The sequence below is a fragment of the Acinonyx jubatus genome, chromosome B3 (genome assembly GCF_027475565.1).
Source record: "Acinonyx jubatus isolate Ajub_Pintada_27869175 chromosome B3, VMU_Ajub_asm_v1.0, whole genome shotgun sequence".
Classification (NCBI taxonomy): Eukaryota; Metazoa; Chordata; class Mammalia; order Carnivora; family Felidae; genus Acinonyx; species Acinonyx jubatus.
In genome coordinates, this window is record NC_069386.1 from 120,927,033 (window position 1) to 120,951,098 (window position 24,066).

Sequence of the window (24,066 nt, forward strand, 5' to 3'; positions counted from 1 at the left end):
GGGCTTTGGAGTGTTTAGGTCTAGAGATAAAAGATGTGTGAATGGGTGAAATTTTCAACTGAGGTAGAGTAGTGAAAATGGGAAAGAAAGCTTTCCTCAGATGCTGGGGAAAAGCCTCTTTTTAAGGAATTTGGAAATGATGCCGATGACAGAGGCAGAAAGTGAGTCATCAAAGAGTTCCCTAGAAAGTGTACAATCAGGAAACCCTGGAAAAGGGAATTTTGCAAAGAGAGTGATTAAAACAAAGAAAGCTATTCCACAGATATTGAATATTCTGAGGACTGAGGCCTATTTAAAGTTAACTAAAGGAATTCTTAATCTTATTTCAGAATTATTTACTCATGAGTTTAATATGTTTTATCTTAGAAAGCAACTAAATTAAAGCCCAGTATTTTGAATGCTGCAAGACAAGGTAGTAAAAAAGTATTTCCTCTTTCGTCTTTGGTTAAATAAAATTCCTTTTATTGGCTTTCTTTGGAACTGTATTCTCTAGCCACACAGTCAGATGGAATCCAGTGTAGTAGCCAGTGAGATAAAAGCTAAGTGTCTCAATTTATTCCTTTGCTACCTTCTCGGCTTGTTATTAGGTGTGTTAAGCAGATTTAAAGTTACTGGTAGAACTCAAGTTGACACCTTGCTTTTTCTCTGCCCTAGGTCTAAGAACACTGTGATCTCTCTGGATTTTAACCCTTTTCTGTATATTCATAATTTGAATAAGAGTAGGGGAGCCCTAGATAGATCCTAACCATCTTTCAGGTTCCTAGCTTTTGATAGATCCTAACCATCTTTTAGGTCCCTAGCCTATAGGGAGGCCAGGGAAGAAGGTACCATTTTTCATGTCTCTCCTCAATTGTGGTAAATTTGGTAAATACAGAAGATACTTGCTGGTAAAATTCATATCAGGCAGGAAAATATTCTCTACCTCTGTGATGAAAGAAAACCTAGACAAAGGCATGGCCAGTAAATGGCCCATTAGAAATGGGGAAGATAGTGACTATGGTAGGGTCAGGGCTATGAAAGTTCTAGGAAAGGTCCTAGGAAAACTCTGGAAGCATAAATCTGATTATGTCCTATTTGCTTTGTTAACAGGTAGAAACAGTTTATAACTTTTTTAGTGTAAACACCTCCTTAGGAAGCATTTAATGAAACATCTGATAGTGCTTGCTTCCATGCCAGACCAAAAATTAACTCGAAAGATCCAGGAGCCAGAGGTAAGAGTAGGCATGTTTTTGTGAAGTCTTGGCTTCCTCTCAGGACATCTATTAGATTTTTGGTAGTAGGAAGGCCCCGCAGTTACCATGTGTTCCCTAGGCTCCTTGCCTATTGTCTTGTCCCCTTGATCACTCCAGTTTCGCCTAATTAGATGGTACCAAGCTTTTCAGCTGCTGATTTGGATTCTGAGGAAAGTTGGTAAAAGGAGTGACTACTGATTCAAATATGCAGCAATATGCAAGTGTTTGTTGAGGTTTTGTTTGTGATCATAGGATTCCCCAGATGGGGATGATTTCTTGAGAAATCATAATAGCATCATGGTTAAATAAAGGTTGCTTCTAAACATTTTTATCCAAAGTAAATTGGAATATATGAGCCAACCATAGAGCCTAATGCTTTTGAGAATACATTTGTGAGTCAGATGGACTTGAGTACAAATTCTAGCTCTTCCACTTGAAAGCTTTGCGACTTCTCTTGACTTCTCTAAGTCTCACTTTCCTCATCTATAAAATGAGGTGAGGGGCGTCTGAGTTTGGCTCAGGTCATGTATTCGCGGTCCGTGAGTTAGAGCCTCGCATCGGGCTCTGTGCTGACAGCTCAGAGCCTGGAGCCTGCTTCTGATTCTGTGTCTCCCTCTCTCTCTGACCCTCCCCTGTTCGTGCTCTGTCTCTCTGTGTCTCAAAAATAAATAAACGTTAAAAACAATTTATAAAAAAAAAATGAGGTGATGATGCTACCTCATAGATTCTAAGTATAAAGCATTTATCACAGTTCTTGGGCATTTAGTATCTATCCTTAATTACTGGCATTAGAGGCAGCAAATCTAGCTATCCTTCCTTATCACTATTAGAGGGAACACTGGATACCTCAGCAGACCTGGCCAGTGCAGCCTTCTCAGAGCCTTCAACAAGTCATCAAGCCCTGTCAGCTTTTTTTCTCTGAAATTTTTCTAGAATCTTCACCCACTTTGCCATTTTCACCATCACTGCTCTAGACATGGGCATTATTTTCTCGTAAGTGGAATTTTGGTAAATACCCTATATTCAGCTGCCATTTTGCTTTCCATAAAACTAGTTTCTGATTATGTTTTTCTTCTGCTCAGGTTCCGGCTAAGATCTTCAAGTGCTCAGTTTCATATTTAAGACTGATTTGTCATGAACCTATTTTATCGTCTAATCATCTATTTTTCATTTTCTTTATGCCTTTTTCTTCCCTGACACACATATCATCCCTGAGCCAAAAATAATTCTTTTCCTTGTACTTTATGCTTTTGGTCTTACATATGTCATGTGGCTGTGGATTTTTAAGTTGTTTTTCTACTTCTCTTGCTTCCTTTTAATTTATTTTCTTTGTGACTACCAGATTAATCTTTTATACAGTATCAACCTAACCTTGTCATTCTCCTGCGTGAGTGGTTCCCTGGCACCATTAGGATGAAGTTAAAACTGCTCAGTTGGACGTATGAGGTCTTCTGGGGTCCTTTCCATTGTCCTTCTTTACCACCACTCCCACTAGATGCAATTCAGCCCTACTTATCACTCTCCATTCTATGAATGTCAAGATTTCTCACCCTTGTCTGTCTTTGCCCATGTTATTTCTCATACTTTCTTCTTTATCCTGGCTAAACCCAATCATTTATCTAGTTTCACCTTAGCACTCTGTCCTTTGGAAGGCATTTTCTGATTGCCCCTTCCCCCTCCCCATAGCTTGAATTAGGAGCTCATCCCTGCTTTCTTGGTAATTCAGAATGCTTTTTAAAAAACCTTTCTAATGCAAATTGGTAACTTTTCTGTTTCCCCTTCTAACAGAGGACTTCATTGCCATATCTTTTTCATTTTCGTGTTTCCACAGAGCATGAGTGTATGAATAACTGAATATATGAGTACATGTCTGTTTCCTTTAATAGAGTTAAGTTCTTTGAAGGAAGAAGCAATGTCTCTTTCTTCCTTGTATCCCTCACATTTCCCAGAATGGTCCTTTGCATATAGTAGTTGCTCAATAGATGTTTGATGAATAAATAGCAATATACATATTTGTCTGCCACAGAAAATGATAAATTCTTCAGGGAAGAGATTATGTTGTTAAAATTAGCTTCTAGCCCAATGAATTATGCATAATTCATGTTTTGTTTAATTTTCGTGTGTAAGTTTTCCTTTGATTTGAACTCCAATTATAGTGAGTTGTAAAAGTCAGGTAGCTTCTCTTTATTACATAAGCATATACTTGATAAAACTGTGGAATTGAAAATCTGATAGCTAAGTTTACCTGGTAATTTAAACTTCAGGGACTGAGTGACAGCCCGGAAGTAGGAGTGGATTACTAGTATTGATGGGCCTAGAGAATTTTCCATTTTTACTTGTATATTTTCTCTCCAAACCTGAGAAGTCCACTTACGGCAAACCTCAGAGTAGGTAGGTGTTGCCTTGGGGGTGTTATTGTAAGTCAGACTCTAACAAGAGCTAGGGAATGAGCAAAAAGAGGGCATATTAATTTCCTACAGCTGTTGTAACAAATGACAACAAACCTGGTGACTTAAAGCAGCAGAAATCTATTCTGTCACAGTTCTAGAGGTCAGAAGTCCAAAATCAGTTTCACTGGGCTGAAATCAAGGTGTAGGCAGTGCTCTGCTTCCTCCGGAGGCTCTAGGGGAGAATCTGTCCCTTGCCTCTTTCAGAAGCTGCCAACATCCCTTGACTTGTGGCTGTGTCCCTCCAATCTCTGCCTGCACCTTTCTATTGCCGCCTTCTCTCTGTGTCTGATCTCCCTTTGCTTCCTCCTTATAAAGATCCAGGTGACTGCATTTAGGGACCATCTGGATGGTAGAGGATACTCTCACCTCAGGAGCCTTAATATAATAACATTTGAGAAGACTCTTTTTCCTATAACGAACTACAGGTTCCAGGGATTAGTACATGATATCTTTGGGGAACATTATTCAGCTTTCCACAGAGACAAATGATTTTCCCCTTTGCAGACTCAAAGTGCTTAGACTTCGAGGAACTTGGTTTGCTTACAGACACACCTCATGAGTAAATAGCTTCCAAACTTATGGCCCGTTTAAAAGAAGCCAAGAGCTGCTGTCTGGAAGGGGCTAATTCAGGTCAGTCTAATGCCACTGGACAGGCAGGTATGATAACATTCCCAGCTCTCAGTATGAAAATAAACAGTACTTATTGAAGAGCTAATTAAGTAAGTAGAAAAGCTGGTTGGAGTTCCAGGCAAGTCAGCAGTGGCAGCCAATTCCTATTATCTGGCTCTGTTTTGGATGGGTTTCGGTTTACTTCTGGGGGAGCAGGTGTGGTCAGCTGGCCTGGCATTCACTCTTCTGTGTCCAGCAGTAGCTCTTGCCAACTGTTTCATCAGGAGGATCACAAAGGACCAAGGTGGTCACCTGGAGGAGGACTGAGGTGGTATTAAGAGAGAGGAACAACTCCAGAGTAGGTCGCATCACGCAAAGTCAGAGAGCAGGGACTTCATCAACTTCAGTAGTAGAGCTTGGGGTGAAGACTCTTCCTGGCTCCTCTATCCCTACTTTATATTTCTTTCCTACAGTCTCAGGAGAGATTACCTATAAAGGTTTGATTTGAAGTTCCTGACTATGTTTTAATCAGTGTGCCTACTTGATTGTGACTTGCTAGCCTAAACCACAGACATGAGAAACTTACTTTTCTAGTGATTCTTTTATAATCCAGATAGCTGGAGAAGTTGGATTAAAGGAAGAACCTTAAATTTTTGTTATATAGAGGCTAGGAGTAATAGTTACTGAGTGTGCAGACCCTCAAGCCAGACTTACCTACATTTTCTTCTGGCTCCACTACATAATAGCTGTGTGACCTAAGGCAGATATTAAAATTACTGATCCATAGTTTCCTCTTCTGTGAAATGAGGATAATAGTAACCTGCCATTACAATGTGCCAGGAACTATTCTAAGCACGTTATATGTACCTAATCTTCTAATTATCACAGCAACCCTATGAGATACGTGCACTTTTATTACCCTCCTTCAAAAGTGAGGAAGTCAAGGTACAGAAAGGTTGAGTAATGTGTCCAGGTAACTCGGTAAGGAAGAGCAAAGCAAGGATTTGAACCCCAGATAGCTTGGCTTCTTCAAATGTGCTCTTAACCATAGTTGATGCTACATCTCATGCCTCAGGTGGCTGTGAGGATAAAATAAGGTGAATGTCCACCCCCACCTGTCCTTGGAAAGTTTTGGGTTACATCTGTTGCTCAGGCCCTATTATTGATAGTGCCCCATTCCACTCTCAAAAGTAATGTCATGTCTTGGTTTAGATATTTGTCATGTGAGGATTAAATACTTATATGTAAACTACCAAGGACAATACCTGGTCCACAAGAAACCCTCCGTGAAGGTTAACTGTTGGTATTGTACTACTGCCATCACCACCTATAGTCATCCCAAGTCTGAAAGGCTTAGAGCTAGTGGGTTAACTCAGGTTCTGCAAATGCATATGATGGGGGCCGCCATTCCCATTGTCACACCCATTGTAGACATCGCTTAATGGACACAGCTGGACACAGCACGACAGTTTTACTGCTTCATGCCCCAGGTACCCACTCCTAATTGATCAAACTGGATGTGTAATTAAAATTACAGGCCATTCCTAGTTTCATTGAATGTAAGAATGCAAGATCTCAGTGTTTGGAGAATTTGAATTTAAGCTGAACGTTGTGGGTTCTCCACTTACATCAAAACTTCTTTGATTCCTGGAAGTGATAATGAATTTTGGACCTTTTAGACATTCTATATCTCTTTTTTTTTTCCAGTATTCCTCTCTGCCTATTTCTCCATCATTTCTACCTCTAGAAGAATTTTAATTCATAGTCGTTTCCTATTCCCTGTCTATAATTTGGTATCTTATGATAAAATACCATGGAAATAATATAGACATGGACATAATGTAAATGAAGAGGAGTGAGTCATAATAGGAATTATAATTGAAACCTAAGATCCAAGACTCAGAAAAGCTGTCTTCAAATGTGATTTGTATAACTGGTAGTGAAATTCGTGTCAGGTTGGTTTTGCATGGCATAAGGGACATCTAGTGGTTATTTAGGTCTCTACAGATTTACTAAAGGTAATGTAAAGTTACCGGTTTAAGTATGGAGGCTGAGTACCATCACCTTGAAAGAGAGCCCCAAGAAAAGAAGGGCGCCCTTCTTTGTTGCATGACTATTTTGAAGTTAACAAAGGGTAAAGAAACCTGTTCAGAAAAAAATCAATTTGAGTCCTAGCATTTCTATCTATATTATTGTTAGTTTGAACCCAACTCATTTTCTTTCCTACCAGGTTGGAAATGATTCTGTTATCAGTTACCTGCCAGCCTGGCACATTTTTGCTATCACTTTCCCTACCTCTTCTGCTGATTGCAGAGGGGCTCTTTGGACCACCTTGAAGAGCCATCTGATTAGAGGCTTCATTAGGCTAGAAGCAGAGCAGCTTAGCAGGCCAGGGCAAGAGAATAGTTTGTAATTGCTTCTGACCGGCAGATCTCCTTATTTGCAAGTTGCTTCTCCATCAGGAAGCCATACACCTCTAGTCCATGTGTATTTTGTGTAAATGAATGGGCCTCACATTATAGGAAGTTAAACTGGAAAGCACCTGTGTGAACTTGCCTTCTTAGCCACAGAGAATATTCCTGAACTTGCCTATTGATCTGCACCTCTTGGTCTAATCCGTCACTATCCATGGTTGTGAACTCACTGCTTCTGTCTTCTGGGCTGCATGGAATACTTTCCTCATATGCCCCTATTGTTTCCAGCTAATTGTGTTAGACTTCTTGAAGGTTCTGTTTCATTGAGTCTTTTTATAGTATTTCTCCCTATTCTTCTGCCTTTGGGCTTTTTATATAATCTCTTTCTCCCAAAGCCATTTGGCATTTCTATTGTAACGTATCTTCTTTCAGGGTAGCTGGTGGCAGAATGCTTCATTGTTAGGTATTTATTCGTGCTATTTGACCCTGGATACGGAGAATAAAGGCTCTCAGGTACTGTTTCAAAATATCCATGTGTTTTCTATGACATTCCAAGCTACATTGTCATAAAGAGGTGGGCAGTATTCCCTTAGCATACTCCAGAGCGGGAGGCAGTGTTGGTGCTGAGTTTTGTTATCCTATCTCTTCGAGTATCTTGCTAGAATTTATGATTGATTTTTTTGTTCCTTCTTCTGTTGGTGTTTTGTCAAGATGCATAAACTAGTGACAGATGCCACTCATGGGTACGGAACTTTCTATATTAATAAACTTAAAATGCAAGCACATTTCCTAAGCATGCCCAGTAGTGAAAACCAAATATTTAGTGATTCCATCAAATTCTTTTTCACTGTGATACTTTACCTTTCTCTCTTCTCATCTTATCACTTATTATCAAGAAGAATATAGAGGCTTCTTTCTGCAGTGTATATAGTCCTCACTGATTTAGAGGCATCAGGAAATAGTCTTTGGGATTTTCTTGCCTGTCTTCCTTCTCATTCTTTCACATCTTCCCGCAAATATGTACTGATTTTGTGTCAGGCACTGGGAGACTCAGAAAAAAGGTACAGTTTCCTCTACTTGAGCAGCTCCCAGTCTACTGGGAAAAACAGATGCAGCACAGCATGATAAATTCCATGACAGCAGTTACAACATGGAGCCCTGGGAGCAGAGAGGAGGAAATCAGATGTAGGTAGGAGTCGAGTGAGTAAGAGTGTTGGAGAAGGCTTCCCAAAAGATTTGGTATGCAAACTATGCCTCAGATGGCAAACGGTTATTCACATAGAAAATCCAGGTAAGGCTTATCCCGGGGAGAATTTACCGGATGAACTGCAGAACTTGACAGTGAGGTGGGGACTAGATCAGGAAAAGTCTATTATGTAATGGGTGAAAGTTTGCATTTGATTCTGAAGTTGATAGAGAATCATTGAAGGGTTTAAGTGGGGAATGACATGTTATCCTCAGGGAAAATAGTGAGATGATTAGAGTCATTTCTAGTCTTTGGAATAAAAATAACAGTAGATTCCTAGCGAATCAGGAAGGCACCTTTTACATTTTGTCACCTTTCCAATCAGACTGTTAAAGGCTTCCTTTCTACTCTAATGGCTCCTTTTTTTTTTCAATTGCATAATGTCTATATTTTTAGAGCTTTTCATAATCAGGTACCACCTACTCATCTGATCTTTGTTCTTCTGCTCTGTGACATGTAACTTTCACTCTAGTCAGGTTGGTGCCCTCATCAAGTATTCTAAGAAGGAAATGTAGGCATTCACTGGGTAGGTCTGTTTAGTACATAAGTAAATACAAGAAGTTTGAGAGTACGTTTTATTGAACCTCTACTGTGTGCCAGGCACTTTGTTACAAACACTGGGCATGCACTGGCTACCACATAAGAAACACACAGCCTCTGTGTTTATGAAGCTTACAGTCTAGAGGACCATAACAGTGCTGTTCTTGGGAAGCAGAAGGAAGAGAAAAACGATCTAAATTTCTGATCACTGGCTCTTGCACATTCAGTAATTAGAGTGACAGATATGTCTTACTACAATTCTGATATAAAATATATCCCCCCTCTAAGCATTTTCCAACATTTTCTAAACATGTTAGTGGCAGGGATCACACCTCATGTTCCTTTGTATGCCCTGTGGTCTAGAGCTAAAATAGAGTGGTTATTTAACACATTTACATGGATTTTGTTTCCAATATCTTAGTGTAGCTAGTTAACTTACATTAAGTTGACTTTATGTTAGAGGATAACAAGGATGGAGAATAGGTTCATCTCAAGTTATATTTCTCAGTGACTGGTGGTAACTTCCTAGAGAAGAATTCTGAGACTACCGTCAGGTTGAATGGGAAAGGGGGTAGAATAGAATGACATCAATTAACAATGAATGTCACCTGTGAGGAAGGAAGGGCAGAGACACATACTTGCCAACATGGCTGTTGAACATGGGAGGGTTTGATATCCAGGTGTGGCTAAAAAGGTCACCTGGCGAACTCTTCTAGTTCATCTAGAAACTTTTCCGTCACTATCTATTGACGATGTCTTGCAGAACTCTGGCCCATTACATGCAAGTTCATGTCTTATATCTCTGCCTGGGTTTATTTATGTCAAGTCTGTAGTCTGTCTATGCCAAGTTCTTCCTTCATTAATTTAGTAGAAGCTTAGTACATGCTGTGAGGATGATAAAGCCTGAATCAGCAAATCTTCCCTCTCGCAATAATTTTTTTTCATGGGATACTTGAACATATGGTGGCCTGTTCCTGATCAGCATTTTTAACTGAATAAAGTCCTCAAAAGTTCTCTTCCTTGAATAAAATTGAGACCTTCCCTGTGATTGTGTTAAGGGTTGGAAATCTTTCTCAACTTCTTAGTGTCTCCATCTGTAACCACGCATCAACCTATATAATTCCATTTCACAAAAAAGCCATCAGACAAATATTTGTCTAATTCTTGATCACAAGTGGTAATGAATTGCATTATTAGCAAGCACCCATGGCTTTTTGATTCTTGAGGGCAGAGTAACCGGCCCACAGCTTTCTCTCTCTCTGGTTGAATTGCCTATATGTCCAGGTGACAGGATGCTGTTTTCAAAATGAGGAAGGGACTGAGGACTTTGGTGATTTAACATCAGTTTGCCTGGATTTTTTTTTTTCCTGTCACTCCAGCTTGCCTTATGTCCCTTTTATCTTTTCCTGGCCACTTTCTTACAAATGGGACCATGGATTAGAGATTATATACACTGGTGGTCCCTCATGAGATCCAGCTTGCAGCTATGTTTTCTTTTACCCACAGAGTGTTGGATCACTCAGCATTAAAAAAATTTAATTAACAGTTGACATTCTGCTACCGTCTTAGCAAGTCTGAAACTCAGTTCCCATTTTCTATTTCTTGTGCTTAGTTTTTATCTTTGGTGGATCTTCACCGCTGTTAACAGAATATAAAGCATGGAAATGGTGGCATCCATGGTACATAGCAATTGGGGCTTTGGGCCTCAGGTTTGATGTCAGCTGCAGCTCAGCAGGCAGAGTTAGTTCACTGACCCCTGTTAGCAAGACCATAGATGCAGATGTGGCCCCAGCCATGCCAAATACTGGCTCTTCTGACTTTGGACGCTCAGAGGACCATCTGCTGTCACATTTGTGTTTGGACTTCACTGTTGGGGTTTGGTCAGTGGTACATTCTGATAGAAAACGTGAATGATAATGAATCCTAAATCTGTGCATGTATATGCTGTGTGTGTGTGTGTGTGTGTGTGTGTGTGTGTGTGTGTGTGTGTGAGAGAGAGAGAGAGAGAGAGAGAGAGAGAGAGAGAGAGAGAAAGGGAGAGAGTGGGGGGAGAGAGAGGGAGGAAGAGTGAGAGAAATAAGGAATGCCCACCATTTATAATATATATAAATGCCACATTAGTCAATTACATACATTATGTAGATATTTATTTTTATTTTTACTTTAGCATTAGTTAAATCTAGTCTGTTACTTGTTTGATCCCTGTCTCTTGAGCTGACAGGCACCTTAGAACATATCCTCAGAGGAAATCTTTTCTCCCAGTGGCTTCACGCCAGGCTTTTCTGTCTGTTGATTTAGCTCTGGCTTTTCACAGAAAAATGACAACATTAATAGTGATAACTACCATTTGTTGAGCGCTTATGAAGTTCCAGGAACTGTGTCAAGTATTTCTATATACAACGATATCTTATTTGTTTTTGTTTTTGTTTTTTTAACAATACTGGGAAGTGAGACGTGTTATCCACATTTCTACAGTGACAGACTCTGAGGTAGAGACATATTAATGATTTTATCCAAGGTCGCATAGCCGCCATGGATGGATCAGGATTCAACCCTGGCTGGAGAGATTGCGAAACCCATGATATGAACCACTGCATTGCCACTTGAGTCCAACGTACAATTTAATGCAGACATGAGCATTTATTAAGCACCTGTACAACCAGGTGCTATTTGCAATTTTAAAAGGTGTGGTGCATATTTTTTTGCTGATAGGTGTTTGAGGTCTGTTGAAGAGATAAGACCTGTGCTTATTTAAGGATTATGAGGTTGCATGTTTTGAGTGACAAATGAGTGGAGCAGTCAGTTCATAGGAGAGGAATTCACAGCAGACCAGAGATATCAGTTCCCTGAAGGACAGAGGGGAAGTAGGGTAGAAAAGGTAGGATGTGGCAACCCCGGAAGCAAGATTCTTTCACAGTGCTGCTTCTTTATGTTTTTACCCTGAGTAGGAATGTTACCCAGTAATAAGATTAGCCTGAACGTTTATCTAGAAGCAGCACTATCCTGGAAGCCGTAGAGAAAAAGCTCATTTTATTATTATCTACTGTCAATGGATTAAATGCAGTGGGGGGATAAATACATCTTTGTCTTTTGCTTCCCCTATGTACACTGCTCCACACATAGGTATAAAGTTGAAAGGCTTTACTGGGATGTGTAATCAACACTGTTCCATATCAAGGCACCCTGACACTGGCTTCTCACCGTTCTGTTTTGTTTAGTCTAGACACTTCAGAGAATGTCCCCTAGCATCCTGAATTTCAAACATCATCCACTGACCTGGATCAGAGCAGTGGTGCTCAGGCATCAAGTCATGGACCTATAAATGATGGTCTGATAAGCTGACCTAGTGGTTTTTATAGAAATTGTCCTACATATAGAGCCACAGAGGATTGAAGATGCTTTTTAAAAACAAGAGAACAAAGGCCAGGTGATACTCTCCTATTCCTGCACAGGATAAAAAGTACCAAAAGGCCATCTGGGCACTGCAGGGCACATGCCCACATCCCCTCATTCCTTCTAGTTTCCTTGCTGGAGTGCAGAGGGCTGTGGCATATACAGCAGAGGGCATGAAAGCATGTTCTCAGGAAGCTGAGAATAGAGTGGCCTAGGAAAAGATGCAAGAGAGAGAAGTACATCTGTGAGCTGGGACTGTCTCTACTCCTTAGATTTATTCTCATGGACCTGCCATATAACTCAAGTGCCATGAAAGAGTTTAATGTAAAAGGCACATCATGTAAGTTTGAAGAGTTACTCCTTTTCCAATCAGGGCAGGTGGTTTGGGCAATAGGAAAGCAGCCACATCACTAGTAGCCAGTATGAGGATTCTGAGTTTATCAAATGACAGGATCAGCAGGATCAGAGCAGCCAGAGAGGACCTGGGAGAGAGAGAGAGAGAGAGAGAGAGAGAGAGAGAGAGAGAGAGAGAATGAGAATGAGAGAGAGAGAGAGAGAGAGAGAGAGAATGTATGTACGTGTGTGTGTATCTATCTATCTATCTATCTATCTATCTATCTATCTATCTATCTCCTGGTGAAAGGATGCCAGGAGAGGAGAGAAAAGCATGGTAGCCTGGAAAACGTGGTGAGCAAAGATCCAGAAGCCTTCACACTTGAGCTCAGACAGAGGCCTCTGAAGTGACTCCTGAGTGGGAAGGGTGGGATCTACCAGGGGTGAAGGGCTTTGCACTTCTGGGCGGAGTTGAGTGTGGTTTTGTGATTGATGAAGGGGTTTTTGCTTTATGGGTAAGTATGGGCCACAGGAGAGCCTAGAAACTGCCACTCCTAGAGCATTGTCCCATCTTGTGCAGTCAAAGAGATCTGGGTTCGAGTTCCAGTTATGCCCTCTAATGCTGCCTATTTCACTTGCTTATTGTCTGACACATAGAGGATGCTCACAAGATGCAAACTGTTTTTGTTACATTGTTCCTGCTTTCATGTCTTGCCTTACTCCTGATACTGCTCCTTTGTGCTTTTGTAGCAGAGATTGTGGAGGCATAGAAGTACAGCTTTTCTGAGAGAGTGTGTCTCAACTCTGAAACTCTGTCCTCAACTATTTTACTGTCTGGCCTCGCAGGCATGGGCTGCATTGTGGTCCACGTGGCCATCTTTACAAACCCACGTGTGGGGTAGTCAGACCAGCTTGTCATTCTTTGTGACTCTGTCTCTCTTTGGCTGTGTCACATCTTCCCTCATGGGGAACCACTTCCACTTGTCTTTAATTGCTCTTCGTTGGGGCAGCTTGTCAGCTAAGGCTGCTCTCTGTCACTCGATCCCACATTTCTTCCTAGTTTAGTCATCAGTTGGGGTCTTTCCTTTAGCTGCACGTCTGGTTTCACAGAGAACACTGTACCAAATACTAATTTGCCTTGTAAGGGGGTCCCGCAGGGTTTCTTACCTCCATGCCCTACCCGAGGCACTGGTACATTTTTGTGTGGCTGTGGCCCTGGCCATGGTCCTATACCAGGCAGGTAGGGAAGGCGAGGATGCCAGCCATGGAGCTTCTCAGTTGAGTACCACAAGGCTACAAGACCCCTGTCCTCCTGTCCCTTTCTTCTCAGCAGAACTTCAGTTCAGGCCCCTGTCAGTTTCTAACAGTACCCCAACACCACTGGAGACCCGGGTATACTATTATTTCTTCCTAGGTTTATCCACTAGTTTAGAATTTTCTGTATTGTACCATGTATAACATCCCCCTCAATCCTGATAACAGCCTTGGAAGGGAAAGGGGAGCCATTCCTAGAATAGGTTTTGAGGTTCCTGCCTTCGGAAATGGGACTCAGACAGGTTGTCCAGTTGTCTGTGAGAAAGGTGAGGCAACTCCATATAAATAGACAAATAATTTCCAGGCCATGGAGTAGGTAGAGAGCTCACTTTCAGAGAGATTTTGAGAGAAGTCTTGTTATCATTGGCCAGTTTGTGGCCCTGATTCTCCTGTCTGTCTCTCTGGAAACCTGGATTCTAGTTATACACCTTGGGTCTTAGTCTCAGCTGTGTAACTTTCCCAGAGAAGAGCCCCTCTTTGTGGTACCCTGTATCCCTTTAAAAGGCTTTTTTCTTTTTTCTCTTCTGCCTCCTGTAGGGGTGCCTGAGTTCCTTTTCCATTTATTATTCAATGGAACCAAGCCTCAGTCTCCCCCTCTCCCCTCCATCCCAGGATGAGCTGTTGTTATATATTAACAATTAATCTTAACAAGGAGCTGTAGTCATAGGCATTTACTCCAATGCAGAGAAAGCCAATGTGATATCTGTCATTTGTTTATGACAGATATCACATGCCCAGGCGCAATAGGTGGGGTTAGAAAGGAGAAGCTGCCAGTCATTAAACTTTGTTTCTTTTTCTGGTTCACTCCAGTCATTGATAGCCTAAGGATCTTGCAGTGTTTCCCCTGTTCACATGGTCAGTGCCGTAGTGCTAAGATGAGAAATTCAGCTTTTGAATTAGGAAGCTGAATGTGCATGATTTTCCATGTAATGGTAAAGATGAGCTTCACAGGTGCTGCTAGTGGGACCTCACTCTGAGTGTCCACGGTGGCCAAACACATGGATGTGAGAGCCCAACTCCCTGGGTTCAAGTCCTGGTCTGCCAGTTACCAGCTATTGTGACTGTGAACTGGTTCCTTAACTACTTTCCACATCTGTTGCCATCTGTAAAAAGAGGGGAATGATGGTAGGTATCTCAAATGGGTGTTACTGGGATCTAATGGGATGGTAGGCTTTAGCTCCTCACATAGTGTCTGGCAGTAGGTGCTCAGTAAATATTAGTATCATTGTTATTTCCAGTGTTATTGACTATGGCTATGCTCATTGTCAAGGTCATATAGTATGTGAGGCATTTTCAATTCTTTGTCATTAGTTATATATTAAAAGGGAAACAGTTCTGGTGTTAGAGATTAAATGATGTACTGGAATGACCCATCTAATTACCTTTTCATCACTGAGATAAATTGTAAGACTTATTCTAGTACTTAAGTCCATTTTTTACTGAAAATGAAGATGATGTTACAACCTTTTTTAGACTGTGGAAAGGATGAAATTTGATTTACAGCTACAACAACTACCACCAAAGTACCTGAGATTTTTATGTTCCTACTCTGTGCCATTCTAAGTGCTTTACATGTATGTACTGACTCATTTCATCCTTGAAAAATAATTTACCCCTGTATTCCCATTTTCAGAGGAGAAAAGAGACCCAGGTAAGTTCAACAACTTTGCTAAGGTCACACAGCTTGTAGGTAGTAGATGTAGGACTTTAGCCTAAATCCGGATCCTGACTTAGTATTTGAATAGGATAATGTAAAGGACATAACAACATGATTGCCATAATCAATACTGCAATGTTAGCCCCTTTCCCTTTAATTTTTTTTCTTGTTTATTGGGTAAATGTGATGTTACTTAGAGATCACAGGACCAAGACCCATCCCAGGGTACTGCAATCAAAATTCAGTTCCAGTAACAACAACACCTCTTTGAAATTCTAATTTTGGGAAATAGCATTAATCCCTGCTTTTACGTGGATTACACCAGATTTTTAAAGTCATAATAGTTTTTTTTTTGAATATTGTAGGGTGTTTCATTCTCCCACCATTGTGTGTATAGAGGGTGTACAAAATGTGCACAAAACACAGATTTCATTCCCCACCAACTCTTAACACATCTCCATGGTGAAAAAAAAATGAAACGATGCAATACGGTACAGTGAAAAGTCAGTCTCTCTTCATTCCTGAATATTAATCTGACAGATCCACTCACCAGTGACAATTTTATAATTTTCTGTGTTTCCTTCCAAAGATGTTTTATGCATTTATGAGTGCATAATAGTTTTTATATTGAACACACACACACTTAACACAATGATAGCGTGCATATATATGTGCATATCCATATGCATAAACACATATCAAAAACACACACTCTTAACACAATACTGTAGTACCCACTCTTTTATGCTCCTTGCTAATTTCACTTAACAATATTTCTTGGAGAGCATCATGTCAAAACCAGAGCACTGCCTTGATTTTTGTTTATTATTATTAATTTTTTTTTATTTTTGAGAAAGAGAGGAGGGGAAAAGGCAGAAGGAGAGAGAGAATCGGTGCAAGGCTCGCCCACGACCATGAGATAATGACCTGAGCCAAGATCAAGAGTCGGACACTTAACTGACTGAGCCACCCAAGAGGTCCCAGAGAACTACCTTGTTTTTAAGGACTGCATTATTGTCCATCATCAGGATGTGCCAGTCTGTTATTATTGATGGCCATTCAGGTTGTTTCTGGTCTTTTACTACACTTCAGCAAATATCTTTGTATTTAAGTATTAGTATTTGTGCAACTCATACTCTATTGATTTCTACTTGCAAGCTTATATCATATAACTTTCTGATATCACAAAAAATTGACCAGAAGGAGACAACACAAAAGTAATAAAATGGAAATGTGGGGGCTTATTCAAGGCTTATGTGTATCCCAGAAGTCTCTTCAGTTGCTTTTTCACATGCTGTATCTCATGTTTCTCATATTGTTTGAGACATATTGTATCCTGAAGTCCTTTCTTGGGCCTTTTACCCAGGTGCCCAGTGAACAGTGGATGGTAACTGTTTGCAAGATTGATTCATATGGCACTTGTTTGGCTTTTGACAGGTTGTTTATAAGAATAATGACATCCGTCTGGAGCTGTCTCGCCTGGCCCGGATTGGGGACACCAAGATGAAGATCTATGGGGAAGTTGTATTCAAATGTGAGAATGTGGCCACGCTGGACCCCATCAACTTCGAGACCCCAGAGGCGTACATCAGTTTGCCCAAGTGGAACACCAAACGCATGGGTTCCATCTCCTTTGACTTCCGCACCACTGAGCCCAACGGCCTGATCCTCTTCACTCATGGCAAGCCCCAAGAGAGGAAGGATGCTCGGAGCCAGAAGAACACCAAGGTGGACTTCTTTGCTGTGGAACTCCTCGATGGCAACCTCTACCTGCTGCTTGACATGGGCTCAGGCACCATCAAAGTGAAGGCCACTCAGAAGAAAGCCAATGATGGGGAATGGTACCATGTGGACATTCAGCGAGATGGCAGATCAGGTAGGAGAAGGTGGGATTGTGACTCGGAAGAGAGGAAAACTGCAGCATCTTAGTCTGTTTCATGGCTTTGTATTTTTCGTATTTTACAATTTTTATTTTATGTTTGTGCTTGCATGCATGTTGACTCTTGCTGTTCTCTTTAATGGTTGTTGTAAGATTATGTTTCTGAACAAGTTATCTGTCTCGTCCCTTCCTCTCTCCCTTGTCACTCACCACACAGCTGTCTCTGTGAGAGCTTCAAGACCCTGGAGCCAAGGATGATTTTACAAGTAGCATTTCCACTGCTACCAAAGAGACTGTCATGTCACTGGTGTGATGTTTTTTTTTCCCCCTCCTTTTGTTCTTCTCCTTTTTCTCATCACCATGGAAACCGATTGTGACATCACAGATGCTGCATTATGTGATTACTCTGTAGGATAAGCCTCACTGTGTGAGAGTTTATGCAACGATACACCCTTCAATAATTGGCAAGAGTCATGTTGCAGGGAGAAATTAAGACAAGAAAGGAAAAAGCAAATTGATTTTTCCTGAAGTCATGTTCAATTTAAACCCTTCCTTTGGTGTGAGAACCTATATTTCACTCTTTGCTCAGACCTCACTAACTCTCCCTTCCTCTTCTTAACCTTTTACATTTGGTTTAAATGGCTTTGTTTGTTTCTGCAGCCGCAGATCAAACAAGCTAGCCCCAGGCAGTACATAGCTACTGTGGAATTGTAACAAAGAGAGGGAGGGAAAACACACACACACACACACACACACACACACACGCATATAGAGAGTCTGGAGCTTTTGAATGCCTGAACAGTTTGCATAGCTTTCTATGGACCATGTGGCAATGAAGGTCACATTCTGTGCCACCAGAAAGGACATTTCACCCGGAGTGGTAACTAGAGCATTTGGATTTCACACTTACTTCCTGATTCTCCATTTAGAGAATTATACTCAGGAAGGGTCTTGGCTATATTTGCTGTATTTTTAAGGATTCTCCCTCCTTGTAAACACAGAAAGTCTTTCATCTGGGAATTTTTTTGTAGGCACACTTGGCCAATAATAGAAAACAATAGATTCCCTCAAAAGGCTGCAGCCAGGAATGAGCTTTTCTGTATAATTCCCTAGCCAGAGAGATGACAGAGATGAGCAATATTACCCTTAGGAGGAGCTGGATGGGTTCCGTTCAGAGGGCAGACGGGTGGCAGATTGCAGCCCTGGATGGTTTAGTGCCCAGCAGGATGCTTTATTGATTGTCTGAAATCTAATCAGAACCAAGAGGCTTCAAATTAAATGTGCTTGTTGAGTAAGAATGAACAGTTTGTGCTTTTTTAACAGAAAAAGACACAAAAAAACCTAATTTCTCTGGAGGGAAGATCTTTTTCTCTCTCTTTCTAAATTTATCCATAAAACGTCAGCAGGGGCAGAGCAAAAAAACTATCCTAAAATTATAAGGGAGGGGTGCCTGGGTGGCTCAGTCAGTTGAGCATCCGACTTGGTTTTGGCTGGTGTCGTGATCTCATGGTTTCGTGAGTCCGAGCCCTGTGTTGGGCTCCATGCCGACAGTGTGGAGCCTGCTTGGCATTCTCTGTCTCCCTCTCTTTCTGCTCCTGCCCCCACTCATGCTGTCTGTCTGTCTGTCTCTCTCAAAAGAAATAAATAAATAAACTTAAAAAAAATTAAAATTATAAGGGAAACACTTCTCTTGGTTTCAGGACTATGTGTTCTGGGTCTCTGGAGTTCTACTATGGTTGATGGGTGTCATGATTGGTTAATCTAGACCTGACATAGCTTAAAGGTTACTTATCTGTGTCACAGGCAGGTGAGAACACCTAAGCTTGCCATGTGTTTACTTCTGTTTATTCCCAGCACTAATTGCTTTTCCAGTGATGTAGTTATTTTGTTAGATCCATCAGTGGACCTATCTGACAAATATATCTGGATTTCAGAAGCCTTGAATTTCTTTTCTGGGAGCCATAGAATTGGCCAATACTGATAAATTTGATCAAAGCCTATAATAGTTTACTGAGTAAACAAATAATTGTCCCATGAAAGCAGCAAAACATAAAATTTTAATATGATCTATTAAACTTCATTTCTTCATGAGAGTGTTTTCTGGTATGTTTTTAGTTATGAACCTGTTCCAAAATGAATAGTTATGAAAACATCTGTATTTGCGAGTGTGGTGCCTCCTTCCCTGTTCATCCCGAAGAATGACATGGGAAAAGTATTATGATCACTCCCCAGTTAGGAGACTGATTCTTGAAACTGAATTATGTGCATTCAAAACAGTTGTGGTCACCCACTCAGAGGACGGATTTTCCTCAGGATGTATTTATGGCTCCAGCATTTAAATTGGGTCTGATGCTGTCCTTGTTTATCAATAACTGTTCCTCTAGGTTCAGGATCAAGCAGCTCTGTGGGCTTGTGGAGGGTAGAGAAAGCAAGTAGCTCAAGAGAACAGGAGATGCAAACCTCAACTTCCTCATTTGTGAAAGAGCGTACATATTAACTCCTACCTTGCTGGATTGTTGTGAAGATCAAGTCCAGAAAAGCACATGCAGTACTTAAAATGGTGGCCAGGACATAATTATTGTTCCATAGGTTTCTAAAAGATTAAAAACAAACAAAACCCAGAAACACAAATCCGATTTTTCCAGGAGAAAATTTCTAGGATGGAGTAGAGGAAGTTGCTGTTGGTGTAACCCACCCAGAGGCCTATTATGCTGGCTTTGTAACCTGGAGTGTACTTCTCATTCTTGATCTTATTTGATCTTTTCGGCCCTTCAGACTCTCCCCTTGGTAGCCCAGGGGATTGAGACTCAGAAAGAAGTGAAGGCTAGCTGATGGATGGCCGGCCTACTTATCCTGGTACCAATAAAGCACTTTAAGAATACTAAAGTTTTTACAATTTCTGGCATGTTTAGATATCACCTTGATTGTATAGTTTAGGAAACTGGGCTGTAAAGTGGCTCAGGGACTGGCTCGGGTCAGAAGGCCACTTAGGAGCAGAATTCCAGGTCCAAGTTCCCAGGCCAGGCTGTATGTATGTACCTTCTACAGTCACGTTGATGGATCCCCAACCCTCCTGCTACTGTGTTTGGTCTGCCTCTCTGATTTCATCTCCCGCTCACCCCTTGTGCCCTTCAACCCTAGACGTACTCTGGCTTACCCCATGGCCTTTGCAGGTACCATTTCCCCTGCCTGGCATATTCTTCCCCTAGACTTGGTAAGGTTGGGTCCATTTCAATATTGTGGTTTCAGCATACCTATCACCTGCCAGAGAGGCCTTCGCTGATAATACATTTTATTTTTTTTATCTAAAAAAGTTTTTTAATGTTTGCTTATTTTTGACAGAGGCAGAGCATGAGTGCAGGAGGGGCAGAGAGAGAGGGAGACACAGAATCCAAAGCAGGCTCCAGGCTTTGAGCTGTCAGCACAGAGCCCACCGCGGGGCTTGAACTCACAGACTGCGAGATCATGACCTGAGCCGAAGTCGGACGCTCACCCGACTGAGCCACCCAGGCACCCCGCTCACAATACGTTTTAAATTAGACCCCATAGGCTGCTACCCCAGTGCCCACTTTGCTCTCCTCCTAGTACCTACCATTACCTAGTTTCTCTTGTTTGTTGAGTGATGTATTTACCTTCTGTCCTCTGCTCTGGACTATATGCACTAGAAGGACAGAGACATACCTGTCAAGTTCATCTCTGTGCCTACAAGAATGCCAGAAACACACAGGTGGGCAATACATATTTGTTAAATGAATAAACAAACATGTCCCAGGTAAAAGTTCTCAAAGGCAATGCTCCAGATATTCACTGGCAGGGCTGGTAGCTAATGCTAGTGTGGAGGGTATCAGTGCATGGAGGGTTCCATCCTTTGCAGATGGCAAGCGAGTGATAAAGACTCAAGTACTTCCAGAGTCCTTACTCTGTCCCAGACAAACAGGGGCACTTTATATATATCAACTCATTCAATTGTCACACCAGTCTGTGAGGTGGGGACAATTATTTTCCCATTTTACAGATGAGGATGTTAAGGCCTCCGGAGGTGAAATCACTTCTTCAGGGTTACACAGCTAGTCCATGGTAGAGCTGGGGTTTAAACTGAGGCATCCGCCGTGCTGCTCTCAACCTGTATGGTATGTGACCTTTCAGCCAAGACTCTGTAGAGAAAAGATACCACGTTAGGTGTTGGTTGACTGAGATGGTCCTGAATCCTCCTGTCAGTGAGATTGTCTTAGTGGCGAAGACTGGAACCAAATGGCCTACGTTATCCTTTCTACTGTCTTGAAGCATTTGACTCCCTTGCTTGTATTGTTCCCACCTGACCAGGCAACACTGGTCTCTGAACTCACCTACTGGTCTTCTGTCATTTGGCTCATTGACTGGCAGCCTGACCTGAGATGCTGAGAGGGCTGTTAGCTCACTCTGTTTCTGTCCTCCCATCCCAGGTACCATATCAGTGAACAGCAGGCGCACGCCATTCACTGCCAGCGGGGAGAGTGAGATCCTGGACCTGGAGGGGGACATGTACCTGGGCGGGCTGCCAGAGAACCGTGCTGGCCTCATCCTCCCCACCGAGCTCTGGACTGCCATGCTCAACTACGGCTATGTGGGCTGCATCCGTGACCTGTTCATCGACGGGCGCAGCAAGAACATCCGGCAGCTGGCGGAGATGCAGAACGCTGCGGGCGTCAAGTCCTCCTGTTCACGGATGAGCGCTAAGCAGTGTGACAGCTACCCCTGCAAGAACAATGCTGTGTGCAAGGACGGCTGGAACCGCTTCATCTGCGACTGCACCGGCACAGGCTACTGGGGAAGGACCTGTGAAAGGGGTGAGTTGGCCCTTGTGGGTGGCATGCAGGGTCCGAGTGGGGGCGGTGGATGGCAGTTGTGTCCCTCGATGGAACTACCCATGCTTTCTTTGTTTTAGAGAAGCATTTCCTTTTGTTCGCTGCTTCCCAGATTATACCCTTTCTGATTCTGGATGATTGAGTTTGTTTAACTAGGATTGGATCCCAGAAAGGGAAACTTCAGAATAAGTATTACCAAGATCATGGTCCTTTTTCAATTAAATATGAGACATCTTCTATGTAGAGTGGGCACATACTTCTCTTTTAGGTTTCTGGATACACTAGCAATCTAGCTTTTTGGAGCTTTCTACATGCTAGTTCTTGGACTAGGCTTTAAAAATACACTGTAGAAGAAGGTAGATCCAGGCCTTTTCTCATGGAGTTGCTGCCTCCGGGAGTATTTAGTCATTAAAGAAATAATTACAAACATGTAAGAGGCAGCAGGATGTATTGGTTAAGAACATGAACTCTGGAGCCAGACTGGGTGAGAAATCTGACCCTTATGGGGTGTTGTGAACTTTATCAAGATAACTGGTATCTTTCAGACTTGATTTCCTCATCTGTAAAATAGGGATAATCAGGCACCTACCTCACAGTATATGGTGATGATTAAGTGAGCGAGTAGTTTCCCAGACAGTGACTTAGTAAGTATTGGTGATTGTAACCATCATCATTGTTGTTCTAAACATCACTAAAGGGAAAATAGAAGTTTGGGAGGCCTCTGCAGGGGGAGCCACCATCCTGTAGGGATTCATAGAAAGCTGATGCCAGGAAGAAATATGCAATCTGAGACTTGAAATATGACTAGGAGTTAGCTTTGCAAAGAGGTTGGAGGAAGGCATGTGTCTTAGACAAGAAAGACAGAATGTGCCAAGGGACAGAGATAAGAAACCATGGCACAGTTGAGGAACTGAACGAAGTCCAGAAAGGACTAGAGTGTGGCATGACGTGGGAGGAAGGGCATAAGAGGTAGTGTGAAGGTGAAGAGGAAGGAAGCAACAGGCCAGGGTGCTGGGAGCAATCCTTTGCATTCACCTCTTTAGCATCTTACATCTACACTGACTTTGCAGCTTGGGTGAAGGGTAGAGATGAAGGTAAAAAGAAACGGAATCAAGACACGGAGATTCTGGTCTTTAAGCAGTGTCCAATTCCAGCTTGTTTTATTCTTTTATATGCCAAGCTTATGGACTCAAGCTGGCTGTCCATAGGTTGTCAAACTCTATTTTATATGAAAGGGTAGTTTCTATAGTTACCAAGTGTTTGCTGAGGGCATAGCTTTAAGCATCCAAGGGCTTTAAGGATACTGCATCTGTAACAGACATAGTTCCTGCTCTCAAGAAGTTTATCATTTATTTATCTGAGGAGTTGAGACATCTATACAAGAAGAGTAATAAAATGATACAGGCCAGCATCATGGATTCTATTTGTGGACCAGACTGGGAGGATATGGAGATTCAGAGAAGAGAAGACTTTCTTGAGGAGGGACATGCAGGGTCTCATCCCTCAAGACTACTGGTGGCCAGAATTACCCAGTATCACAAGTCTGATGATGAGGATGAATCCTGGAACAATCCAGGAACAGGGGCTGGATGATGAGGCAAAGATGTTTTCAAGGCGTGGTTTTTGTGAGGTTAATTATATTATTAGATGAGGGGTATTTCAAAAGAACTGCAGATCTTTTTTACAGCTGGATCAAAAATAGGACATAGAGCACTGGGGTGAAGGAGGAAGAGAGAGCTTATTTGGAGCTTAGGGGATGTAAATTCAGTCACTGAATTTTCAAAGCTACAACAAGCAGAATTTGAGCTAAGATGAGGAAGCAGCTGTATGGGGCGGGTCAGTCTGTCAAATTCCTAGACTTTCTGCCAAATCTGTTTGGAAGCTGGACTACCCTGGTATTGGTTTAGGTCAATAGAATGGTCATTTGACATCTGAGATGAGTAAGACAGTTTTGGTGTAAGCCACATTGTTACAGATCTTCCACCACCATGGAAAGTAGTATAAGAACCAAAGATCGCTTCAGACATCCACTTCTCCCCTCAGGTCTCTTCCCAATTCAAGGACCTTGTGACTGCTGAAGACAGGAGGATTTCCTGTAGCCAGCGGTGCAAGGTGTCTCTGAGCTCACCTATTCCAAGGGTATATAAATGGGAGT

The 24,066-nt window shown here is 41.9% G+C and overlaps 1 protein-coding gene across 27 annotated transcripts in view; it reads left to right on the top strand.

Moving 5' to 3' along the window:
• NRXN3 (neurexin 3) overlaps positions 1-24,066 on the top strand; it is a 1,553,894-nt gene that overhangs the window by 495,522 nt on the left and 1,034,306 nt on the right. For all 27 annotated transcript variants that reach the window (XR_008299766.1, XR_008299767.1, XM_027066299.2 and 24 more), the window contains 2 exons: positions 16,626-17,064; positions 21,510-21,893. Coding sequence is in view for 25 of the 27 variants with exons in the window: in XM_027066299.2 (XP_026922100.1) it covers positions 16,626-17,064; positions 21,510-21,893 (823 nt within the window). In the remaining 2 variants the exon portion in view is untranslated. The remainder of the gene's footprint in view (positions 1-16,625; positions 17,065-21,509; positions 21,894-24,066) is intronic.